At 46.7% G+C, this 23187-nt stretch overlaps 1 protein-coding gene across 3 annotated transcripts in view; it reads right to left on the bottom strand.

The window, feature by feature from the left end:
• Nucleotides 1-23187, bottom strand: part of LOC143823723 (polycystin-1-like protein 2) — a 45225-nt gene that overhangs the window by 11850 nt on the left and 10188 nt on the right. For 2 of the 3 annotated variants that reach the window (XM_077310286.1, XM_077310284.1), the window contains exons 9-30: nt 23045-23088; nt 21743-21860; nt 20764-20971; nt 20520-20640; nt 19573-19714; nt 17545-17745; nt 16602-16747; nt 13768-13962; nt 12026-12172; nt 11277-11459; nt 10578-10702; nt 9316-9442; nt 8120-8251; nt 7650-7875; nt 7007-7200; nt 6593-6823; nt 5737-5838; nt 4897-5075; nt 3778-3924; nt 2997-3196; nt 941-1161; nt 405-621 (exon numbers count right to left, since the gene is read on the bottom strand). In XM_077310286.1, the coding sequence (XP_077166401.1) occupies nt 405-621; nt 941-1161; nt 2997-3196; nt 3778-3924; nt 4897-5075; nt 5737-5838; nt 6593-6823; nt 7007-7200; nt 7650-7875; nt 8120-8251; nt 9316-9442; nt 10578-10702; nt 11277-11459; nt 12026-12172; nt 13768-13962; nt 16602-16747; nt 17545-17745; nt 19573-19714; nt 20520-20640; nt 20764-20971; nt 21743-21860; nt 23045-23088 (3606 nt within the window). The remainder of the gene's footprint in view (nt 1-404; nt 622-940; nt 1162-2996; nt 3197-3777; nt 3925-4896; nt 5076-5736; nt 5839-6592; nt 6824-7006; nt 7201-7649; nt 7876-8119; nt 8252-9315; nt 9443-10577; nt 10703-11276; nt 11460-12025; nt 12173-13767; nt 13963-16601; nt 16748-17544; nt 17746-19572; nt 19715-20519; nt 20641-20763; nt 20972-21742; nt 21861-23044; nt 23089-23187) is intronic. The other variant, XM_077310285.1, reaches the window with a different exon arrangement.

Genomic DNA, 23187 nt, shown 5'->3' with positions numbered 1-23187 from the left:
CAGGGTTTCATTTTCCCAGTTCATGCCTATCTATCGTCAGGCCAAAGGACTCTCAAAGTCAGTATTTTCTACTCTGACCAGCAGTGGTTTTTCCAGGGTCTCAGGTGGAGGTCTTTCACATGACTCGATCCTTTTAACTGGGGGTACTAAGGGTTGAACCTAGGACCTTCTGCATCCCAAGAAAATGCTCTTCTACTGAGCCACAGTCCTTCCCTAGAGGAATGGCCAGCCAGTAGCTGCATCAGTATTACACAAGCAGCAAAGGAGCTGAAACAGTACTGCACAAACAAAATCGGCTGCTAAGCCTGCACACCAGCCAGATGGGTCTCTGTCCTCAGCAGCTGCTCTCACCTTCAGTTACCGGAATCCTATTGTAAGTGGAAATTGCCAGCTCGTAAACTGACCTTGTAAATCCAGCAAGCCGAGAGTGATGATAATAGGGTCATCTTTCTTCTTGCTCTCCTCGTAAAATTCCTGTCCAACTCTGTTCTGCTGGCAGATGATGTCTTCCACTAAGGCCAAAAGCTTGTTGATATCAGTAGATTTCCCCAATTCAGGCTCCAAGGAAGGGAACGGAGCCCTGAGGGTTTTGAAGAGGGAGTTGGCAATTCGCCTGATGTCCTGAGTAGAACCAAAGAGATGGTAACTTTGCTGAAATTATGGAACATCTCATCTGATTCCAAACAGGGAAGTTGTAGTGTTTTTACTCTCATCATTGCCTGGACGTATGAATGTACACAAAACATGAACCTGTATGGTTTTCTGAGTCTTCTCTCCCTCAGATCATACCGTGGCTGCTGATTTGGGGACCCTAAGCTCTTGATGAGCTGTCTGACTTTTAAACTTTGTTCTTTATAGTACACTTTGTATTTCTACATGCAAACAACAATAGGACACCTGTTCATAATAAATGGTGACTATCCAGTTCCTTGTGACTTACCTTGATGACAGCCTCAGGTGTGAGGGACATGCTCGGAGTATCCTGATGGGGAGGAACAGGTAGACTGGGGGAGACACGCCCACTTTTCCCTGGGTTCTTCTCTCTATTGGGTCGCGGGCAGATATTCCTGAAGATCTGCACAATGAGCAGGTTGATGGGGAACATGAGGAGGGAGCTCTCAAAGCCAATCATCACTTCCTGCCAGGTGAACTCTATCTTACCTGGCAAAGTCAGGTAGAAAAGAGAAGTTCTGTTCAATTTAAATGTAATAATTTAATAATAATGACTAGCTTTTATATAGTTAGTTTCAAGAATGTGAAACGTCTAACATACATTCTCTCCAAAATCCTTATAACCTGTAAAATATACACCAACGCAGATATATTCTGTTGTCAAGGAGGGGTGAGGGTGGGGGGCTGAGATTAAGAAAATAATGGGTTGCGTAAATCCACCAAGGAGCTCTCATGCCTAGGGTTGGATTTGAACCAGGGACTTCCAATATTAATGCTGTTTCTGCTGGCTGCAGAGGAGAGGACACGCAATAATGGGTTTAAACTTCAAGTACAACGATATAGGCTAGATATCAGGAAAAAAATTTTCACAGTCAGAGTAGTTCAGCAGTGGAATAGGCTGCCTAAGGAGGTGGTGAGCTCCCCCTCACTGGCAGTCTTCAAGCAAAGGTTGGATACACACTTTTCTTGGATGCTTTATGATGCTTTGGGCTGATCCTGCGTTGAGCAGGGGGTTGGACTAGATGGCCTGTATGGCCCCTTCCAACTCTATCATTCTATGATTCTATCATTCTAATAGTATAATAACTTTATTCTTGCAGCCCACCCTTTCCTACAGGCTCAGGGCAGGTAACAACAAAACCAAACAGTCAATAAATGATAAACAAAAGACATTTATTACATAATTAATTCGCTTTTAAAATTAGTTAGTTAGGATTAAAAGCCATCTCTTCATAGTTAAAAAAACTTAATTATTACACTCAAGTGAGACACAATGGACGCAGTCCTAAGCACGTTGCTCAGAAGTAAGTCCCAGGTCATCCAATGGTGCTTACTGTCAAGAAAATGTCCTTAGGATTGCATCTACATGAAGTTCTGGTTTTTGTTCCTCCATGGCTGATTTCCAAAACTGGCTTTCATCATTTCTTGTGTTTAAAAATCTCCCTTCCCAAACCATGTCAATGGCAAAGACCACAGGGAAGACACGGGGACCCCATTTCTTTCATTGAGCCAGGCTGGTGGTGAGGGAGGTTTAAGGAGATTTTAAATGCAAAAAAAAAAAAAAAAAAACAGGAGCAAAAGGCCTAAATACTCTGTGTGCTCTTTCTCAGTGGACTTGTAGCCCATTTAAGGAGCTCAAGAAGGACAAAATCATGCCATTTTGTGTAGCGGAGATATAGTTTGAACCTTAGCCAAATGACACAGGACATGTTACATCTGGGATTGGATTTCCTGAGGCTTGTGATTGGTGCAAACATGCTCTGGAATGCCATCATGACTGTGGAAGTCGGAGGGGATGGGTTGCAGGAATGCAACACTGCAGGGAAAAATCCCAAGAATGTACAGAAAACATCATTTAGATCTCATAGGAAATTATCAATCGCTGGCCGTACATTTCCACATAGAAAAGCAAAGTTATCTGTCAAAAGCGCTGGTAGGCCAGGAGTTATTTTTCTTTTTCAGTTCTAGATCTCAGGATGCTGGCATTCCTTTGCAACACCAGCAGGGAGGTATGTTAGGCTGAGAGATCCTTAACTGGGTTTGAATCTGGTTTTCTCAGCTTTAAACTCAACACTTAGTAGCTACTACTCCCCTCTTGCTAGTTTCTACCTTAGAAGGACCATGGAAGGACCCCCTTAAATGTCCTAGGACTGAACCGTCTGAATTCTGGTGAGCGAAACTCCAAACCCTGCTTTAAAGGTGATAGCCCTGAAGAGGAGCCACCAGACAGAGAATCCCTTACGAACAGTGAGGAAGCCTTTACTCAGCAGAGCAATTTCATTTCTGTGTTTCCAGCCTCAGCACCGGAGCTGGTATGCAAGTACCTAGATCCATTTTCTGGTCAGCCGGGTCTGTAGGCACCCCCCAGAACATGATGCTGGTTAGCATGGTGCACAGAAGGAGCGAAAAGCAGCAGGACACCCGCTGGGCTCGGGTGAAGGAGCTGCGGGGAGAGCGGCTGAAAATGGAGTACCAGATATGTCCATCTTGGAAACCTTTGGAGGTCTTCATAAAAAACAGGTTGCTAGAGAGAGGAGAGAAAGAAGTCGGACAAGGTCACAAAGGAGCATCATTCTGCAGTGACAGGGAAAAAAATGGCTACCAATATTCTGGGAGGCTGTGACGGTAGGAATTGGGAATGTCTAGCCAGCCGCTGCACGGCACAAACTTTATAGAGAGATTTTTCAGATTCCTTTCTGAAGCAGTAGATATCCATTTGCTCATTTCTATATTCATCTTTTGTTTTACATTCTTTAAAAAGAAACATTTCAAAAAATAACTGCAAATTCCTCTCTGTTGGGTGGGTTAGTAACGTTACAAGTGCTAGCCCGCTGATACCCTCTACCAAGGCCCTTTCCACAGTTAAACTGTATGCCACGCCGAGATGACAGGCTCATGAGAGGTGGGTTATAAATGTAAACATAAATAAATAAAATAAACTGGGGGCATGCTCCAGACTTGTAGTACCAGTTTCTCAGAACATTTCCCGAAGGGGAAAAAAAGGTTATACTGTTAATGTGGTGAGAGTGTATCCAAACCAGCCACGATGATGATGATGATGATGATGATGATGATGATGATGATGATGATGATACCCCAGTTCACCTGAACTGCTTCATATCCTGCTCAGTGGCTACAGGGAACACTTTATCCAGGACACAATCTCCCACATCAATGGCCAGCCAAGAGTTGCAGAGGAAATACCATTTCTGATCTGCAGCGACATCATGGACCAGCACACGGTTCACGTACCTGTGGAGAACCAATGCTGATTTGCAGTGTTTTCACATGAGATCAATTAAAACATCTACATCCCACTTTTCCTTGTGGTTCAAGGCTGCTTACAGTAACAGTTATAAACATTTTCTGTTAAAACCAAACTAAAATAGGAAAGCCCGCATTTCTGTCTCCTTAACCCCCTTAAAAGACATTATTCAAATGCCCTTGAAAGCTCTGGCAAACAGACGGGACTTCCTGAAAATCTCCAGGGCAGGGGGTCTCCCTTGCCTGTTCAGGGAGCCCATGCAACTGGGCCAGAGCCACAAAGGAAAAGGCCCGGGATCTGGTTGATGCTGGACAAATAGCCAATAGCCGGCTGTAGCTATGGAAGGAGATAGTCAAATATTTGGGTCTGAGGTTTTGAAGGGCTTTAAACTTTACACTTTTAGATGTCTACAAGTTGCTGGTGATCTGACTGCGCTAAAACAGCTTGAAGGCCTTTGCCTAACAAGAGCCTCCCAACCTCCAGATGAGACCTGGAGATCTCCCAGAATTACAAGTGATCTCCAGATGGCAGAGATCAGTTCTCTAAGACCATCTTTTTAATGACAACTTTGACATCGGTAGAGTACGTCTTGGAAACATAATGTGGAAAGTGTCCCTTGGATTCTGAAAGAAGGAATCTAGTAGTCGTTTTAAGAGTTTTTATGCCAATGATTGGAGCAGCAGTGTTATTTTGATCTTCTTTGGAGGCATATAGGACGGGGCCAACGTAGGCATAGTTCAGGAAAGTGCTTGGGAGCAAAGGGCCATGGGGACGTACATTCATAAACATTCAGAAGAAATAGCTTCACATATTGCAAATGGAGGGTTAAAGGAAGCTTCTTAGAATCATAGAGTTGGAAGGGGCCATACAGGCCATTTAGTCCAGCTCCCTGCTCAATGCAGGATCAGCCTAAAGCAGCCATCTTCTCCTGCTTCTGCATCCCTTTGCCTCTTGCCTACCAGGATGGGCTGCTTCCAGAGTTGTCATGCCACAGTCTGATGCTCTGCAGTTCCCCCAGAGGGAAGAGGGTACACAGCAGGAACACATCCACGCCTCCTCGCTCAAAGACTGGCATCTCAGGATCCACCAGGTGATGTGGCTCGCTCTCACCTTCCTGGCCATACAGGGTGAGGGTCACCTGGAACAACAATGAGATGTGGGGACTGCTGCAATCCCCACCTGGTACGGGAAAACTGGAGGGACCTCCTTACAGAACATTTTCACTGTGCTGAATGAGCGTTCAAGCAGAAACAAGTAGGAAGGCATGAACTACGTTAGAAGTTGCCTTCTAATGCCATGAACCTGATATTACTCGGCGTGATGGCCACATTGAATAAACAGCTTTAAAAGGGGATTAGATAGATTAATGGAGGATAAGTCTATTGATGGCTACTAGTCATGATGATTGAAGGGAACCTCCACATTCAGAGGTACTAAGTCTCTGAATCCCAGAGCCAGGGGGGCATCATCAGAGGAAGGCCTTGGCCCTCATGCCCTGTAGATGGTCCTCCAGAGGAGCTGGTTACCCACCATGTAAGAGAAGGATTCTGGACTAGACTGACCACTGGTCTGATCCAGCAGGGCTTTTCATTTGTTCTTATGTAGTTGGAGATCTCCTATCCAAATGCTAACCTGCTTAGCTTCTCAGAGCTGACAAGACTGGGCTAGACTTGGCAATGCAGCTCAGAATTTAGCTAAGAACAAGTCCCATTAAATTCGGTCCCCTTTAGCAGTGCACAGAAGTAAGAGAGCTGTCAAATGAGAAAAGACACAAGCCTATCTAAGCACTTCATTGTTACCTGGGCGGTGGTGGCTGCCCCTCGACGGTGCCCTGTAAAAACAGTCACCAGGTAGCGATATTGAGCAAAGGGGTCATTATCTGTGAGCACGGATATCTTCACCTAGAGAGAAGAAGAGCAGCAGCAGTGAAACAGATGAAAACCAGCATTACAGTTCAAATTGCACTCTGCCAATGAGGGCCAATCAGTTCAAATTACACTCAGCCAATGAGGGCCAAACAGCTCAAATTGCTTGCAGATAATTTACTCCCTACCTGTTTGGCCCCCTCAGAGAGAGGAGAGCTGTTGCCAGGCAGGTTAGACTAGGCTTTCTCAACCTAGGTTTTGTGAAACCCTGGGGTTTCTTGATGGCCCTGCAAGGGTTTCCCGAATGGGTGAGAGTTTTTCATATATTTAAAAATGTGTTAGACATTTATTGGGTGATATGACCGTATATGGTCATGTTGACCCATCCCACCCTCCCAAAATAGCCAGTGATGGGCCTGAGGGAGCTAGGAAGGAGAGGGGCCTCGGGTGGGCATGTACTTCCCAATCATAATCAACATGATTGCGCCACTTCTTGGGTTTCTCAGAGCCTGTGGAGTGTTTCAGGGATTTCTCAATGGTAAAAAAGTTGAGGAATGCTAGGTTAGACACTAATGCCCTTGACAGACCAAGGCAGCTTCATTTCAGGGGGGGGGGGGCATGGCTTTAGAGATAGAACATCTGCTTTGCACAGAGAAGGCTCATCCAAATAAAAGGATCCAATAATAGGCCAGATGCCTTTCTAGCCTTAATGCCGCAGGTTTTGCAACGGAGAGAGGGAATCCTTTGCATCGCAGAGAAGTGCTGATTAGAAATTGAATTGAAAGCTTACTTTGGCGTCATCTTGGATGTCTTTTCTCCTGGCCCAGATCAGAACCAGCAGGTACACAAGGAAGATGCAGCTTACGGTTGTCACGACCACCGGATTGTCCACAAACGTGGCAAACAATTCCACAGTTTTGCTGACATCAATAGTGTTGGGCATGACAAAGAAAGAGCTCCCGAAGAACGTCAGGTGGTTACAGAGGCACTGGGTGCTGCTGGGGATTGTTTTGGGGCCAACCTGCAAGCAGAGGAATAGCCTTTATGACTTGCAATCTAAACCACCACCCTGCCTACGACTGCTGGAAAAGCAGACAGTTGAGCTTGTACGTAGCAGAAGTTGCCTTCTTTTAAAGAAAACCATTTTTGCCCCACACCACAGCCCTGTACCCCTCCCACACCCAGCGGGCTTTTCTCCACTCACATGGCATCCGTAGCCGTTCCAGTTTCCTTGATGCTCATCCCAAAATGCGCACCGGGATACGAAGCAAGTGATGGAGAGGTTTATGTCGCTGAGGGCCACCGGCTCCAGTTCCGTATCCACGCTCACTGTGAAATAATAAGTCCCCTCTCCAAAAATAAAATCTTCTGGATGAAGAACCCAGGAATACACCGTTTCTGGAAAAGAGAAGGCTCAGATGGAGACCAATCCAATTACCAGCCAGTCCAATCAGATTGACGCATGTACCAAGCCCCTTCCAGCCATTCAGTTTGGCAGCTCTGCTTTGCATAACAGGTGAGCACGCTACCTGCAACTCTCCCTGTATTGAAATTCATTGTATTCATTTTAGCCTAGTTTCCCAGCCTGTCAAGATCATCCTGTATCCGGAGTCTGCCTTCCGCTGTGTTTCCTACCCCTCCCAGCTTAGCACTCCCTCTATTATTTCATCCAAATCATTTATGAATATGTTCAGCAGCACTGGGCCCAAGACAGATCCCTGAGGCATTCCACATCTCTCCTCTCCAAGAGAATGATGAACCATTAACAAGCACCCTTTGGGCACAATCTGTCAATTCTCTGGATGGGAACCACGTCATGCAGTTTGTAGTATGAGAATGAATTTTACCTCTTGTGTTTCTGTCAAAAGGAACATGGGTTATCAGGTCGTGGTCTGTCTCATTGGGGTGATAGCCATATCCCAGGTACAGGGTAAGTGGAATGTTCTGGTCCAACTCCAGATGAATCACGAGAGACGTATTTGCTGAGGTCACATTAACCTGGAGAGCACTGAAGTTTCCCAGATCCAACAGACTTCTGTCTTCTTGGTTTTCTAAACTCCTTGGCAGCATTATCTGCAGATAAAGTTAGTGACTTAACTCTGGAAATATACCTAAGCCTCGATAACCTTACAGATATAAGTACATTATCCAACTGAGGAAGCAAGAATACATGTTCCTCTTTCAATGATGTTCCCAGAAACCCCAAAGCTATACATTCCAGAAACTGTACTATTCTGCTCTGAATGTGTGTGGATTTACGGGTCCCTCGTATTAAAACAATCCCATCTATCGAAAACCACCCAGTCAGCAAAGTTACCTCAACATCTTCTGTGAGGTTCCTAATGGGAATGACCGACCCATCTAGGCTGGTGAGGGTGAGTCCTCCCACAGCTCCGTGGATATCAAAGCTGTCAGTTGAGGGAAAGGGGTTCACAGAAAAGCTCACCATCTACAAGAAAAGAACAAACTTGAATAATCCCTCTTGCTCAAATCTGCATTGAAAGCTTGGCGTAGTGGTTAAGAGCAGCACCCTCTAATCTGGAGAGCTGATTCCTCACTCCTCCATATGCAGCCAGCTGGCTGACCGTGGGCCAGTCACAGTCCTATCAGAGCTATCCTCACAGAGCAGTTCTGTCAGCGCTATCCTCACAGAGCAGTTCTATCAGAGCTCTCTCACACTCACCTATCTCATAAGGTATCTGTTGTGGGGAGAGGAAGGGAAGGCGACGGTAAGACACTTAGAGACTCCTTCAGGTAGTGAAAAACAGGATACAAAAACCCAGCTTTTCTTCTAGTACCTGGATCTAAATATAAGGATCCTGTTACACCAGAAAGTTATTTGGAACAGGCAATAAATTCAAGGGAGGGATTGATTATTCCCACAAACTCTTGAGTAGGAATCCCTCAGTTTCTCAAGCCTGTTGGTGCTTTACTGCAGGGGTCGTCAACCTGTGGTCCTCCAGATGTCCATGGACTACAATTCCCATGAGCCCCTGCCAGCAAACGCTGGCAGGGCTCATGGGAATTGTAGTCCATGGACATCTGGAGGACCACAGGTTGACTACCCCGGCTTTACTGGGCACCACACAAAATGCGGGGGGTTGGGGGGCTAGCCACAGAATGGCTCCAGCAGTGGCTGGGACCAATTACAGATTCCAAGCCAGGCTTTCCTTCTGCAATGGAGGCAGCTCTTTCCATATGGGGAACTCCTGGAGACTCCCAGGTGATGCCTCTTGAGCTCTTCTAATCCTCCTTTTGGTTCAGTGAGGTGGGAGCAACCTGGGAGGAGTTCTTTGCTCTGGTGAAAAAGCAGCATGTGAGGAGCAGGAAATAGATGGCTGGTTACCACATTAGGGATCTCTGCTCTAGAGGCTTGTCTGAACTGACAGGGTGAATTTGGCGGCACAGCTAAGTTGCTGGAGGGGCCAAGATTAGATCGCACACCGCCAGGCATCACAAGGAGAGAAGGCCGCAAGGTTCCAGAGCAAAATGTAAAAAAAACAAGGCACTTGCCCGGATGTCCACGGTCTCATCGCTGGCGCCTGAGATGCTGAGAGAAGAGGCAGAAGGCAGGGTGAAGCTGGCGGAACTAGGGCTGGAGATACTAATGGATGCGTTGTCCACGTCGTCTGTCTGCAACCTTTGCAGAGAAGGGTCAGAGGAAAAGCCAAAAAAGAGGTGAGAGGAGATGGAAATAAAGAAGTGGGTCTAAATGAAGGGCCCCACAACACACTGCATGGACCACTGGGTGCAACCTGAAAGACACCCACTTCACATATCCTTGAAAATATTGACCCACCAAACAAGGCAAAGAAGAGGAAGGACAAAGAGAGCTGGGCCAGGAAGTGGCTATTGATGAGGACATGAATGCACAAGCTGCCTTTTTCATTCAGCCCTTGCCAGAAGAATCCTCCCCCCATCCCATGCCTGAGGTTGATGAGGTTGGCACCAGTCCCTAACCAAGGGGCTTTTTGGTGGTGGCTCCCTCCTTGTGAAGTGGAACGCCCTGCCTGACAGGTGAGGGCAATGTCACCTTCACTCCTATTTAGGCAAGGATGTAAGACAGAGCTCTTCAGGAGGTCTCTTCATGCGTTATTTATTTCATTTAGTTGTATGCTTGTTTATGCTCTCTGATTTGAATGTATTCTTTCCCAGGTTTTTAGGTTATTCTCTGATACTATGATTTGTTTTCAGTGGAGGGATGAAATTTCCCCATGAGCGCCAACAGGGTGTAGCAGTTAAGAGCGGCCAACTCTAATCTGGAGAGCTGGATTTGGTTCCCCACTCTGCTACGTGCAGCCAGATGGGTGACCTTGGGCTAGTCTCAGTTCTCCGAGAGCAGTCCTTGGAGCTCTCTCAGCCCCACCCACCTCACAGGGGGTCTGTTGTGGGGAGAGGAAGGGAAAGGTGACTGTAATCCACTTTGGGACTCCTTCGGGTAGAGAAAAATGGGGTATAACCAGCTCTCTTCTTCTACTGCTTGATGGGTATCCTCTCAAAATATCATCACCCCAACGTGATCATCTGAGTTGCTCGTGCAGACTTTAGGAAGGAGGTGCTTTGGGGAAGAAGGAGATGCACACCAGGAAGTCAGGGGCCAAGGTACCCATAAATAACATTTTTGGATGGACGGCATCAGAGAGGAACATCTAGGGTGTTTTTGCTGTCACTTTCCCAGTATTTAGTTACCAAGATTGCTAACATCTTCCCTTGAGAGAGTTTGGAAGCTGCTGGGAGCCACAGCAAATGTCCTAGAAGGAAGAGGAACTCGATACCTGTTGATGTACATGGCCACGGAGGAAGTGGTTAGGACAGTGGGCTCGTTGTCGGGCAGTTTCCCAATGAGGAGGGCACTCTGGAGGTTGTCCACTGTGCTCAGTAGCTGCTGGGACACCAAGCTCTAGGACAGAAGAGAGCACCGTCTTTCAGGAGCAACACTGCTGATTCTTGACTGTGTTCCTGAAGCAGCCTGGTCCTGTGAATAGCTGTGAGGCGTTATGTGGTGGAGGCATGATCGTTCCATCATGAAATTAGGACTGAGTCATTGGAACTGAAACCCAAGTTTTATGCTGTAGAAATAGCAGGTTGCTGCTTCTGGGGCAATAGGCCTACCATATACCCCCCGGAATTGGAGATTTACCAGCCTCCTGTCCCCATTTACTTACCCTGAGGAGTGAGAGTAAAAATGTCTTCCCCAAACTGACACTCTAGGAATTTGCCCACTAAAAAACATAGAGACTAGAGGCAGCCTAGAGCAGCACCAGAAGTGACATCACATCCTCCACAAACTCTGCCCTCCCGCAAATCTCCCAATATTTGCAGAGGCAGTGTTGGGAAACTTCTGAAGCAAATCCATTTTGTAAGCAGGAAAATGATCCTTATCAATGCTCACACTGCAGGACACCATTCTTTTAATGTGTCACAGGTCTTGGTCTTATTAGCATTGCTAAGTATACAGAAAAGAAAGCTCACACCTGCTTGAATTCCGGGGTAGAAGCCACCTCTGTCCTGTTCTGCACTGTAGCCTTGAGAACATTGTTCACTGCATGGAACAGGTATGTGGCAGCATCCTTGCGCTTCTGGTCATCCTCTCCATCTTCCGGGGTGACAACCAGCAAGGATTCGCTGACATCCTTCAGAGTATCACCAGCTTCCACCTGGAAAGGACAAGAAATCCAGTATCTCTGCACAGTTCTTTGCTTGCATGATGGATCTTGTGACTATGATAATCTCATCCTTGCTAAAGCTAAGGGAAGATGGATGTGGGTGGAGGAACCATAGGTCATTGGTAGAGCACGTGCATGATGCTGCCAGGTTCAAATCCAGCTCATAGGTCAAATCCAGCTCAAAGGCTGGGGAAATGATCTCCTTTTGCCACCTGAAGGTTACTTGTTCCATACTCAGAACTTAGGTAAATAACCTTCTGAAGCATATTTAATTCTGTTTTATCACTCTCTCCCCACACTATGAGAAGGGGCCCATAACCTTGAGCAGTTATTCCCTTGCTCTGAATAGGCTTTGTGAAGTGGCCAGTCCAATTAGTTGCATGGTATTGTGACATCATAACGTAGATCACAAGTTCCCCACTTGGCTGAGAAAACCCCCACCTTTCAAATTCTCATGGGGTTTGGAATCCACCATTTTTCCTTCTCCAAAGGTTACCGTCACATGCCAGATTCCTATATCAATAGTCCACGGGCTGCACGGCAATGACTCCATGTACCTGATCAGAGATATGCATCACCTGTGCCGAGGAAGAAAGCTCTTCGCTCCTGAAAGTGATGTCTTTGAGCACCTCGGACATCTGGAGAGCTGTCTGCAGGGATGATACGTTGACAGCCGACAGAGTGGTCAGCATTAACTCTCTCAGCTTGGGACAAAACGAAAACAGAAGAGGGATGAGGTGGAGGGTGCTATTTATCAGGAAAAAAACTTTCACAGTCAGAGTAGTTCAGCAGTGGAATAGGCTGCCTAAGGAGGTGGTGAGCTCTCCCTCACTGGGAGTCTTCAAGCAAAGGTTGGATACACACTTTTCTTGGATGCTTTAGGATGCTTTGGGCTGATCCTGCATTGAGCAGGGGGGTTGGACTAGATGGCCTCTATGGCCCCTTCCAACTCTATGATTCTATGATTCTATTGTTCACTCACATGTAAAGCAGGAATGGGAAGCTTTCACTATTATGCCAAACAAAGGGAAGGTACCCGGGGAGCTATCCTGCACACTGCCGATCCACACTTCATTCCTGGAATCATTTTTTTTTTTTGTATGGAGGAAGCAAACGGACACATGACCAAGTCTCTCTGCCCACTGCAAGGACTTCATATCAGACGAGAGACGGAAGCTTTGTGCCTTCATTTATTATTTTTATTTATTATTTAAATCTATTAACCGCCACTCCTGGGCTAAGCTGGCTCTTGTCGGTTTGCAATAAAAACACCAGTAAAACATTGATAAAATTACAGAATTTCCCCCGCAGCATAACCAATCTTACTCCTTCCCCGCCCTCACCAGTCCGTCACCTTTACACCCACCGCCAGCCTGCCTCTTGCCCTAGCTGTTTGGGGCATCCTGAGGAAGTACCCTAAGTCTTCCACAACTTGGCTGCAACCAAATGCCTGGTGGAAGAGCTCCATCTTGCAGGCCCTGAGGAACCATGAAAGCTCCATCAGGGCCCTCAGCTCTTCTGGGAGCTCATTCCACCAGCTTGGGGCCAGGTGTCCTTCCCAAGGGCTGGGAACCACCAGCAGATTCAAACCTGCAGAACGAAGAATAAGGAGACAGGTGTTTCCTCAGATACGCAGGGCCCAATCCATGGATGGCTTTGAAGGTTAATATTAAAATCTTAAGGGCCAGTTCTGATTGCAACCACAAAGCATGTGGAGAAGTGGCTTCAGCCTTACCACCCCGCAGAACCACGGTTTGCTCCACTGACAAATCATATTTGTGGCTACCTGCAATTTTTAGCAATGGAGTAAACAGCAGTGCCCCAGAGGCATAAAAATGGTCAGGGGAGGGAGGCTGCAGCCCCCTTTTCATGGGCACTGGGATCAGAATCAGGCCTGTGTGCATCTGGAAGGCACAACATACCCATCGCCAGCCTTTTACAAAGCTACGGTGGACAGGAGGACTTGGTGATGTGCGAATTGGCCCAAGTTCCTTCCCAGTGTGGTGGCCAGGCTAAGGAGAAGAGGTGATGTTAAAACAGGCTGGAGTTAGCTGAGCTAAGCAGTCCCTTTACTGGTGGCTGTGGCACACAGTCCACCATGACAGGGATGATCCGTGGCCAAACAACCCAGCAATGCAAAGGCTGTGTCTGCTCTCAGCTACTACGGCCCCTCCAAAATTACAGCCCACCCAGAAGAGCCAATCTGCTCCTGTGGACCGGCAGGAAAATGTTCCAATTGAAGAGCTAAGTCTCGCAGGGAAAGGGGCTGGGCTTCAAGAGGCAAAATGCAGCGCCTGACCTCTGTCCGGGCATCTGTCCGCAGTGTCGAATTCAGGGTCTCTTCCTTCGTCTCTTGATTAAGGACCGACGATACCGACTTGTACAACTGGAACAGGGACATGCTGCTGTTCCCTCCTTTTAGGAGGGAGCTTGATTTCTCTGATAGGATGGCCTGCAGGGTCTGGTTGCCAGTGTTTGTATCTTCATACTGAACCTGATGCAACAAGGGGAATCAGTGAGGTTTCTTCCATGGCCACCACCCTGCAACTGCAATTCTGCACTTCATTTATAATTGGTAATGTGGTTTGCAATTCTTTGGCCAAGCGCTGTGATTCTCAGCTGGCGTCATGTGGCTTCCCTGGGGGCGATCTACAAACTGGGGGAATTTGGAGGGGTTATTTGTGATGTTAGGCAGCCCCCCCATCTCTTTTGCAAAGGCTGATGGCAAGCAGAGAATAGTTTGAGACTGCTTGTCCTCCTCCCCCAGTGTGTGTGTGTGAGTGTGTGTGTGTGTGTGGAATTAGAGTGTTGGCTGACGGCCACCAGGAACCAGGGTCCTACGGTATGCATCATAGGTGCTCACTGTTAATAAGCCTATATAGAAAAAAACTTTGTCCAGAGTGCATTTTTAATATCCTATTTTTTTGAACCAGTTTGGGGGCTTACAGTGTTGATGTTGCTCATTCCGGGTGGGGGGTAGTAGATGAAAGGCTAAGAACCGTTGGCCCAGTGTAACTATGGCTGCCCCTTGACTTGAATGCAAATCAGTTGTGTTGCGTCCAGGATACAGCTAGGCTTGTTTTGCCAGAGTCCCTGGCTTTGCAAGCACACTTTCCCCATGATGTGCTTGCTGTCTGCATTCAGTATTATTTAGGTTCAGATTGTGAAGTCTGATCAGGTTAATAGATTCTCCTGCCTGGCAGAAACAACCTAGGCTGAGGGATTTGGGAATGTTCAGCCTGGAGAAGAAGAAGTTAAGAAAGGACGTGATTGCTTTCTTTAAGTATTTGAAAGGTTGCCTCTTGGAGGAGGGCAGGGAGCAGTTCCTGTTGGCAGCAGAGAATAGGACCCACAGTAATGGGTTTAAATTATGTATAGAATAGTTGGTACCAGATAGTGGGAAGGGGAAATTTCACAGTCAGGATAGTTCAGCAATGAAATCGGCTGCCTAAGGAGGTGGGGAGCTCCCCCTCACTGGCTGTCTTCAAACAGCAGCTGAACAGATCCTTATCCTGGATGCTTTAGGCCAGGGGTAATCAACCTGTGGTCCTCCAGATGTCCATGGACTACAATAACCATGAGCCCCTGCCAGCAAACACTGGAGGACCACAGGTTGACTACCTGTGCTTTAGGCTGACCCTGCATTGGATTAGATGGCCTGTGCGGCCCCTTTCAACTCTATGGTTCTATAATTCTATGATGTCATTTCAGGTTTCAGAGGAGGGAGGCCAGAGACATTTAGGGTCAGCAAAATCATAGCAATGCTTAAAGATTTGCTGTTGGATGTATTCGGGACTGAACGGATAAAAGCAGTGTACTTAATGAACATTTGTCATGGGGGTTTAATGCCTCACACTAATCAGATACGGTAGTTAAGTACAGATGTGTATTTTCCTGTTTCAGCACACAACATCAGATGACCAGGTTTGTTGCGAGCACATGTTTGTGCTTAGCAAAGCTTGAAAAACATGCACACAAAATAGCAACCATGCACATCGGAAGTATCACGTGCAGGATGTTGTCCCAGTGCATGAGAGCCAAAATGAAAAGGGCTCTTGTTTAAAATCCTCACGTGGGCACACCCCAACTGGCAGCATCATAAAGTTTACCGATAATGACAGCATGGCCTGACCAGAAGGCTTGGGGAGAATAACAGACCCACTCTACCCCTGCAGAATGGCATAAAACACCTCCACCTTTGCCTGCGTGGAGACAGGAAATGTGTCAGCAAATTGGGCCATGCATTTTTAATCAGTGCATCTGTCACCGGTGCTTGGTTCTTCTCATTTTCTTAATGGGCTCTTCTATTTTGCATCCTTACAATTTATCTTTATTCTACTAGCTGCCTAGAATCAGAGGGCTTAAGGCAAGATATAGCTATTCTAAATAAGTAGAGTTGAATCCAAATAGCTGTTAACACTTTACAGCAGGGGTAATCAACCTGTGGTCCTCCAAATGTTCATGGACTACAATTCCCATGAGCCCCTGCCAGCAAACACTGGCAGGGGCTCGTGGGAATTGTAGTCCATGAACATCTGGAGGACCACAGGTTGACTACCCCTGCTTTACAGAATGTGTCTATTCCTAGATTTTGGCAAGTCCATAGTGAGTTGGACTTCACTACTACTACTACTACTACTACTACTACTACTACTACTACTACCACTACCACTACTACTACTACTAGTAGTAGTACCAACAACAGCAACAATATTTATAGACCACTCCTCTCTGCAAATGGACTCAGGGCAGTTTACAAAATAATTAAACCATTCATAATCACATTTTAAAACATCCTACGATTAAAACTCCCCATCCAAACCCCCTCCAACCCTGTCCCTAACTGTGGGGAGGGGGAGAGAAGCTATTAACAAATGCATCTCTTTGCCATGCACTGATGCATGAACTTGGATCTCTCTGGTACTTCAAAAAATGGATGTGGCTATGCCTTTAGAATGATTTTGCCTAAAGCTCTACTCACAGCTGTTCCTTTGAGGCAAAGCCATAGTGATAAATTCATCCACAGCAATAAAAGGGCATACTCATAACAATAAACATTTATACCGTCATCTACTTCCCTAGATGTCAAAATTCTATTAATTTTAAAATGCTGCTCAAATAAGATGCACATACCTGGACGGTCGCCTCTGTGCGGACGGTGGCCCCATACTTGTTACTCACAGCAATGATAATATGTACAAGGAAGTTCTTGTCCTCGTCTCCAAGTGGGAGGTAAACTGAGGTTAGGTCAGGAGTCTGGCCACAGTGCAGGAGAGAATCTGGAAGTAGCCAGAGGGAAGGAAAGTGATCCAGCAGACCTTGTGGGGTATAAGATCTAATGCAGGGGTAGTCAAACTGCGGCCCTCCAGATGTCCATGGACTACAATTCCCAGGAGCCCCTGCCAGCGTTTGCTGGCAGGGGCTCCTGGGAATTGTAGTCCATGGACATCTGGAGGGCCGCAGTTTGACTACCCCTGATCTAATGCATCAATGGTTTTGGACTCCAAGGCCAGCAGCACTCACTCTGTGGCTTGTGGAAAGCCACATTCACAAATGACCGTGTTAAAGTGCCCTTGGGTCACAACAGACTTATGGCAATCTCACAGGGTTGTCAAGATAAGAACTAAACAGTGTTAGTTTGCTGTTGCCACCCTCTGCATAATGGCTTACTTAGTGGACTCCTGCCCAAGCCCTAGCCAGGGCAGACTCTTCATAGTTTCCAAGATCTGACCAACCTGGGCCATCCAGGTCACAGCACATTCAGTGTTCACCATCAAGTCAAAAAGCCACTTTGACTTCCATTTCTGGCATGAGACCTGCACCTTAGCAAGGCTCACAGCCTACCGTTCCTCTGGTGGTAGCTGTTTCACGGTGAGACCTCCCACCCCTGCAAACCACAATTTCCCCCAGGCGAGGGTCTTTCCCACTTTCCTGAAATATGAAACCCACGCCAAGTTGAGGAACAGTGCTCAGAAGAGCCATAAATCACATATCAAAGAGCCATGTGTGGCTCTCAAGCTGCTGAGTGAATATCATCACCTTAGACAAATGGCCAAGGTCACCAACCATCACTTACTTGGCTCGAGGTAGAAACAGTATGTCAGTGGGGAGCTGTCCACTGGAAAGCACAGGTCCTCCAGGCAGGGGGTGTGGCAGGAGATGGAGAAGGGGGTAAGCACTGATCCTTGGTTCGGGGCTACAGTACAGACTGGGACCACAGGGGGAGGCACGCTGCTGACCACATAAGTTGCTTCACCGTATTTGTGCTCACTCGTTGCTGGAACATTTAGAAAGAAGCAGATGAAGATAAGGTCAGATGAACCCATGAAGCTGCCTTCTGCTGATCCTTGGTCTACCAAGGGCAGTCTAGCCAATTCTGTCTGGTGGCAGAATTCCTGCCTGAATGACCAGACAAAGGAAGTGTCTCAAAAACTCATAACCTGACAATCTTGCTAAGATGATCCTGGGTTTGAATCTAGCCCTTTGACTGCAGTGCAGTTCTCTGGAAAAACGATTCCTGCCCTCTCCTCTTAATCGGAAAGACCTGAGATTGGAGCTAAGACCTGCATATGAAGGAGGTATTCTGGACTAATTACTTGGGCACTTGTTATTCTACAGCAGTATTATACGTTTCCATTCTTATCCCAGGATTCTTACAGCAGGCCATCAAAACTAGTTGGCTGGGGAGGATTTAAATGCAACCTTTTGGTGATTTAAAGCAGGGGTAGTCAACCTGTGGTCCTCCAGATGTTCATGAACTACAATTCCCATTAGCTCCTGCCAGCAAATGCTGGCAGGGGCTCATGGGAATTGTAGTTCACAAACATCTGGAGGACCACAGGTTGACTAACCCTGATTTAAAGGCATCATTTTGAATGGTTAGATAAGGCACTGATGAAGACCAGAGGTTGACTTATCTTCATTTAATGGGTGGGCTTTTTTTCTGATTTGATAATGTTGCATCTGTAAGATTCAGAACGATATTGATAGCACTCTGTTAACTCTCCAGAGCAACCAGTTGGCCAATGCATCAAACAACTTGGAGGACTAGATGTACCATTGGTTTACTTTGGCCATGTTCTTCTCACGTTCTTAAGGTTCCTTGCTGGACAAGCACGAATCTTTTTGCTACCGAAGCTAGGAGGGAACTGTGGGCCTTTTCGCACGGGGGTCTTTGTTGCAAATTGTTTGCGGAATGAAAAATCGCCATTTAAAATAGTGGAATTCGTCGTTATGCATACCTGCCTTTGTAGTGGAATCAGTTGGGTTTTTTAGCGTTTCCCACAGGCTTCCGGTCTCGGCAGAAATCGCTAGAAAGGAAGCGCTATTGCCAAGCTCGTCCCGCCCCTGGCCGTCAAGCAGCCAATGGGCAGCCGTTAGCATGCTCCCAAACAGCCCCTTTCCCTTTAAGAAAGGTTTTTTTAAAAAAAAACAGACCCATAGCAACGAATCTAGGTAGATTCGTTGCAACGGAGAGACCCATCCAGCTGCCTAATGTGAGCTGTCGTTTGATTGTATGATCGTTGGCACGCTGCCTCGAGTGATAAAAAAAAAATCCCCCCCCCCTCTCATGGGCCCGATTTTCGGCTGAATTTATGTGTAAAAAATAAAGGGACTTTATTTCAGCAAACGGGCTTTTATGTGGTTTGTGCTTAGTGACTAAAGGTGAAGGACTGAAGCCAGGGAAGCCTCTAAACAGAAAGAGGCTCGCTGGTGCGTTTATCCCCGCTCGCTCGGAGAAAAAAAAATGGCGATCGCTTCGCCGGAAGTTTGGAGGACAGGCTCAGGAGGAGGGACTTTGAAGAACCAGCAACAATGGTAACGCACAGGTCTTTAGCGCTACTGTTGCAGATTGGTTGCAGGAGTGTATCGCTATCCGGAGGGTGAATCCACTTTTCTGGATTCCCCTGAAAGCGCTACAACGAAGCGCTTTTTGTGGGTCGGTTTCAGGATTGTTGCAGATTGTCTACGACGTCGTGGGTTATGGCAAATTAGTAGCGTTTCCAATTAGTAACCATTGTGCTATTTTGAAGCCGTGCGAAATGGCCCTGTGTCTTATATCTTTCAGAATCGCAGTAATGTCCAAATGCTGGTTCTCTCGTACCTGTAACTTTAATTCTAAAGGCTTCTCCTTGCATTTGCAAAAAGGAATTGTTCAGCACCAACACCGTAGCGTCACTTTGAAGCGCTGTAAGACTGCTCTGCCGGAAGCCGTTCAAGCTACAGCCTGAAGGGAGCGGATTGGGCTGGGGAAATCAAACACAAGGGGAAAGAAGGTGGATTTAAAAAGCAGAAATGTTTGGGAGAACGTCTCGTTGCGTCTCTTGGAGAACCTTTCATTCTGATCACTGCTCTAGATTTGGCCCAGGGCTGGCCTCACTTTTCTTAATTAAAAAAAGAGGAAAAACAGATCCAGTTTCGTGCCAATACAATGCTTTGAAGGATGTCCCAAATAGTTAGGAAAACATGTGGGTTGAATCAATTGGACTGATGAGCGTGTCCAGTCAACAACTATCTGAAGCAGAAGTTTGGCTTCCTGGCATCTCTTGGAATGACAAGCCATTGTAACTACCCCCTACCACTGCACTGAGTGCTTCTTTTCAAGGCCTGTGACTTCTGTTGGATGAAGTACCTTTCTCTTCTGCATGTACATTATTTTTGTGCTCCGAAACATGCTCTTTTAGAGCAGTCCACCCCTTATGATTTTCACATAAGCTGGTTTCTGAAGAAGGCCAAGCGGTGACTCAGACAGAGACCACAACCTGCAGCCTCATTTAAGGCCTGGTGATTCCATAGTCTTTCCATTCAGAGGAGGGCTTGAATGATTCATAGCCATGCGGCTGAATGACTTGACCTACGTTGCCTGATTGGAAGGACAAAAGGTCAGAGCTCTGTGGACAAGACCTCTGAGCTCACAGGACCCTCTAGCTATGTCCTCTAGCGGTTTTCTGGTAGAACACTAGTATAGCCTGGCCCCAGATTAGGAATCGCTCCTCTTCAGAGCTTGTGTGAGCATGTCGAGAGAATTTCTAGTGCAGGCAACACACTCACCTTTCTGCGGAATGTATTATCCAAGTACCACTTGTAGAGAGTTCCCTTTGACTCTGTCTCTGTGAAGACACTGAGAATGACGTCTTCAGAGATATTCACTGGCTTGCAGTTCTTGTTGCAGCTAGGAGGAATACAGGAGGTGTCATTAGCCAACAAAGGGACATACAAAAAGCAAGCATCTCTGCTTCATCATCTGACTCTTTCAGAGCCCCAGTGATAGCAGAAGGAATAAATGATTTCACACCTGATTTGGGGGCTCAGCTCTTGTTTTGCTGTCACGTAAAGGCATTGCTCGTCCTGTTTTGTTTCCTTCTCTGGGGTTCGGACTGTAACTTTCACGGTCACTGCAGAGCTAGGAGGAGGCAAGCAGGCAGGTGGGATCCGTATCTCTCTTTGGTCAAGGACAAGGGATCGCTGTTGAACACATTCTGTCCACTCAGGCCAGCAGAACCCTGAGAAGGTATTTTTTGATGGAAGCATTATCATTTCCGAAGTAAAAGAATTCCTTCCCTCATCAATCCAGCCCTCTTGGACATCGTGGTGTGCTTTTTGCTATACCACAGAGCTGATAGATCTACATGGTGAACATTTCTACAGATATATAAAAATACTTCACTGCCAGAGTTCCCAGGAGTTGAGCCCGTGGAGCAGAGTTGCAGAGGGCATTTGGAGCTGCTTTGGGAAGTGGAAAGCAAATATCTCTGGGGAGGGAACCTCATAATTCTGGAGCCAAGGCTGAGAGGGATCTTCCTTGGGTTGATACCCATCTAGTCTCACAGCTTGGGACTCCTGAATTAGAGCCTCCAAAGATTACTGCAGTGGCTAGGTAGGTTCATATGGGAGTAGGTGATTTATCTGGAATCCAGTTTAGATAGGATTCAAAGCAAAAGAAGAGTTGGTTTTTATACCCCGCTGCTCACTACCTGAAGGAGTCTCAGAGTGGTTTATAATCACCTTCCCATCCTCTTCTCACAACAGACACCATGAGGCTGGTGCCAAATCAAAATACTGGAAAGTCTTGGCAAAACATTGGAAAATCCCGGGCTAGTGAAATGGATGCTCCCTGCACACAAAAACAATGCTAGAGCATCTTTTGCCCAGAGGAACATTGGGATTAGCTGCAAAGGGGAAGAGGCAAGTGGGCCCCAGAAAGCACAATGAAGGGCTCCACAGTGCCCTTGAGCAGCACTGAGGATCACTGACTTAAAGGGCAATGCACGTACCACAAGACCATGAGTAGAGAGAAGTGTTGCCGTCTTCAGGCCAGCCGAGACTAACCATTGCAAAGATGCCAGCATGGCGACTGGGTTTAATATATATTTGTTTTTTCCGGTTGTTATCCTAATCCAAAAGAAAGGTAGCCATTAGAACTGGTCATGGAGAGACCTCATCTACAGGGGTTTCCCATCTTGGTCTTGCTTCAGGGATCCCATTGACAGATACTGCCACAGGGATGTGCAATACAATTCCCATCAGGCAAAAAGTACCTGAATCACTCTTGATTCAGGCACAAATTAGCCAAATCCAGTCTGAATTGCAATTTCCCAATAGGTTTAAATGGCCAAGCAACCTTGTTCAAATTGCCAAAATGTGTTTCAATGTGATTTGGCAATTTGAACAAGTGGATATTTAAACCTGACAAAGAAAGAGAAAGGGAGGGAAATCCCACTTTTTCTATTTTCCAGGCTCTGGGTGGGGGTGGGTATTTGAGGTAGGGTCATCAAATATGCTATATAGCTGCACAAGCCTCTCCTAAAAAGCTCCCCCAAGTCACAAAAAGATTGGACCAGCGGGCCGAATTCTAGAGGCCCCCAAAGAGGGTGCCCCCATCCAATCTCCATTATTTCCTATGGTGAGAATTCACAAACATACCGGAGAATCTGCTTTTTTCTTATCATAGGAAATAACGGCGATCAGACCCCCTGGTCCAATATTTTTGCAACTTGGGGGATTCTTTTGAGGAGAGCTCCTGCAGCCACGCTGCAAGTTTGGTGCCTCTACCCCAACCCCCCCCCCCCCTAGACTGCAGAAAAGACAAAAAGGAAAACATTTCCATAAACTTCAATGGTGCCTTTGGTTTCAATGCTGCCAAATCCATTTGGATTCAGTTGAATCAATTCAATCAAATCTGAAAAACCTGGGGGTGATTCTGAATATTTTCCCTTTTGCACATCCCTAGCATGCCATGGGTGATCCAGAGGTATGTTCACATACTGCACAGAGGGTGCCAACTTCTCTCTGGCAGCTAAGACTTTTGTGGGGGTGGGGGATGAGCAGCAGTGAAGCAATAACTCCCTCTGGCTGTGTTTAGTCCTTGCAGAATGACCAAAGAGATACGGGTCACTAGGAAGGTGTGTGTCTCTGTGTGCCATCCGACTAATTCACAAAGAAATGGCATTTTGAAACTAGGCCTTCAAGATCTGACCCCCTCCTTCCCCGCGAGGCACATTAAAATATTTTCAAGAGGAACTTCTCAGCTGCCTTCTCCCCCCCCCCCCACTCTTTCCAAGTCTTGCCAAACTCACAGTTTTGCCACTGGTGTTGGTTTGCTGCTTGTCCTCAGGAAGTTCTGTTAAACACAAAGAATAAATCCAAGTTCTTAGCTGCAGTGATATGGAATTGCTTTAGGATGCTTTGGGCTGATCCTGCGTTGAGCAGGGGGTTGGAC

This window comes from Paroedura picta, chromosome 14 (assembly GCF_049243985.1).
Source record: "Paroedura picta isolate Pp20150507F chromosome 14, Ppicta_v3.0, whole genome shotgun sequence".
NCBI lineage: Eukaryota > Metazoa > Chordata > Lepidosauria > Squamata > Gekkonidae > Paroedura > Paroedura picta.
This window is presented reverse-complemented; position numbering and strand designations above follow the sequence as displayed.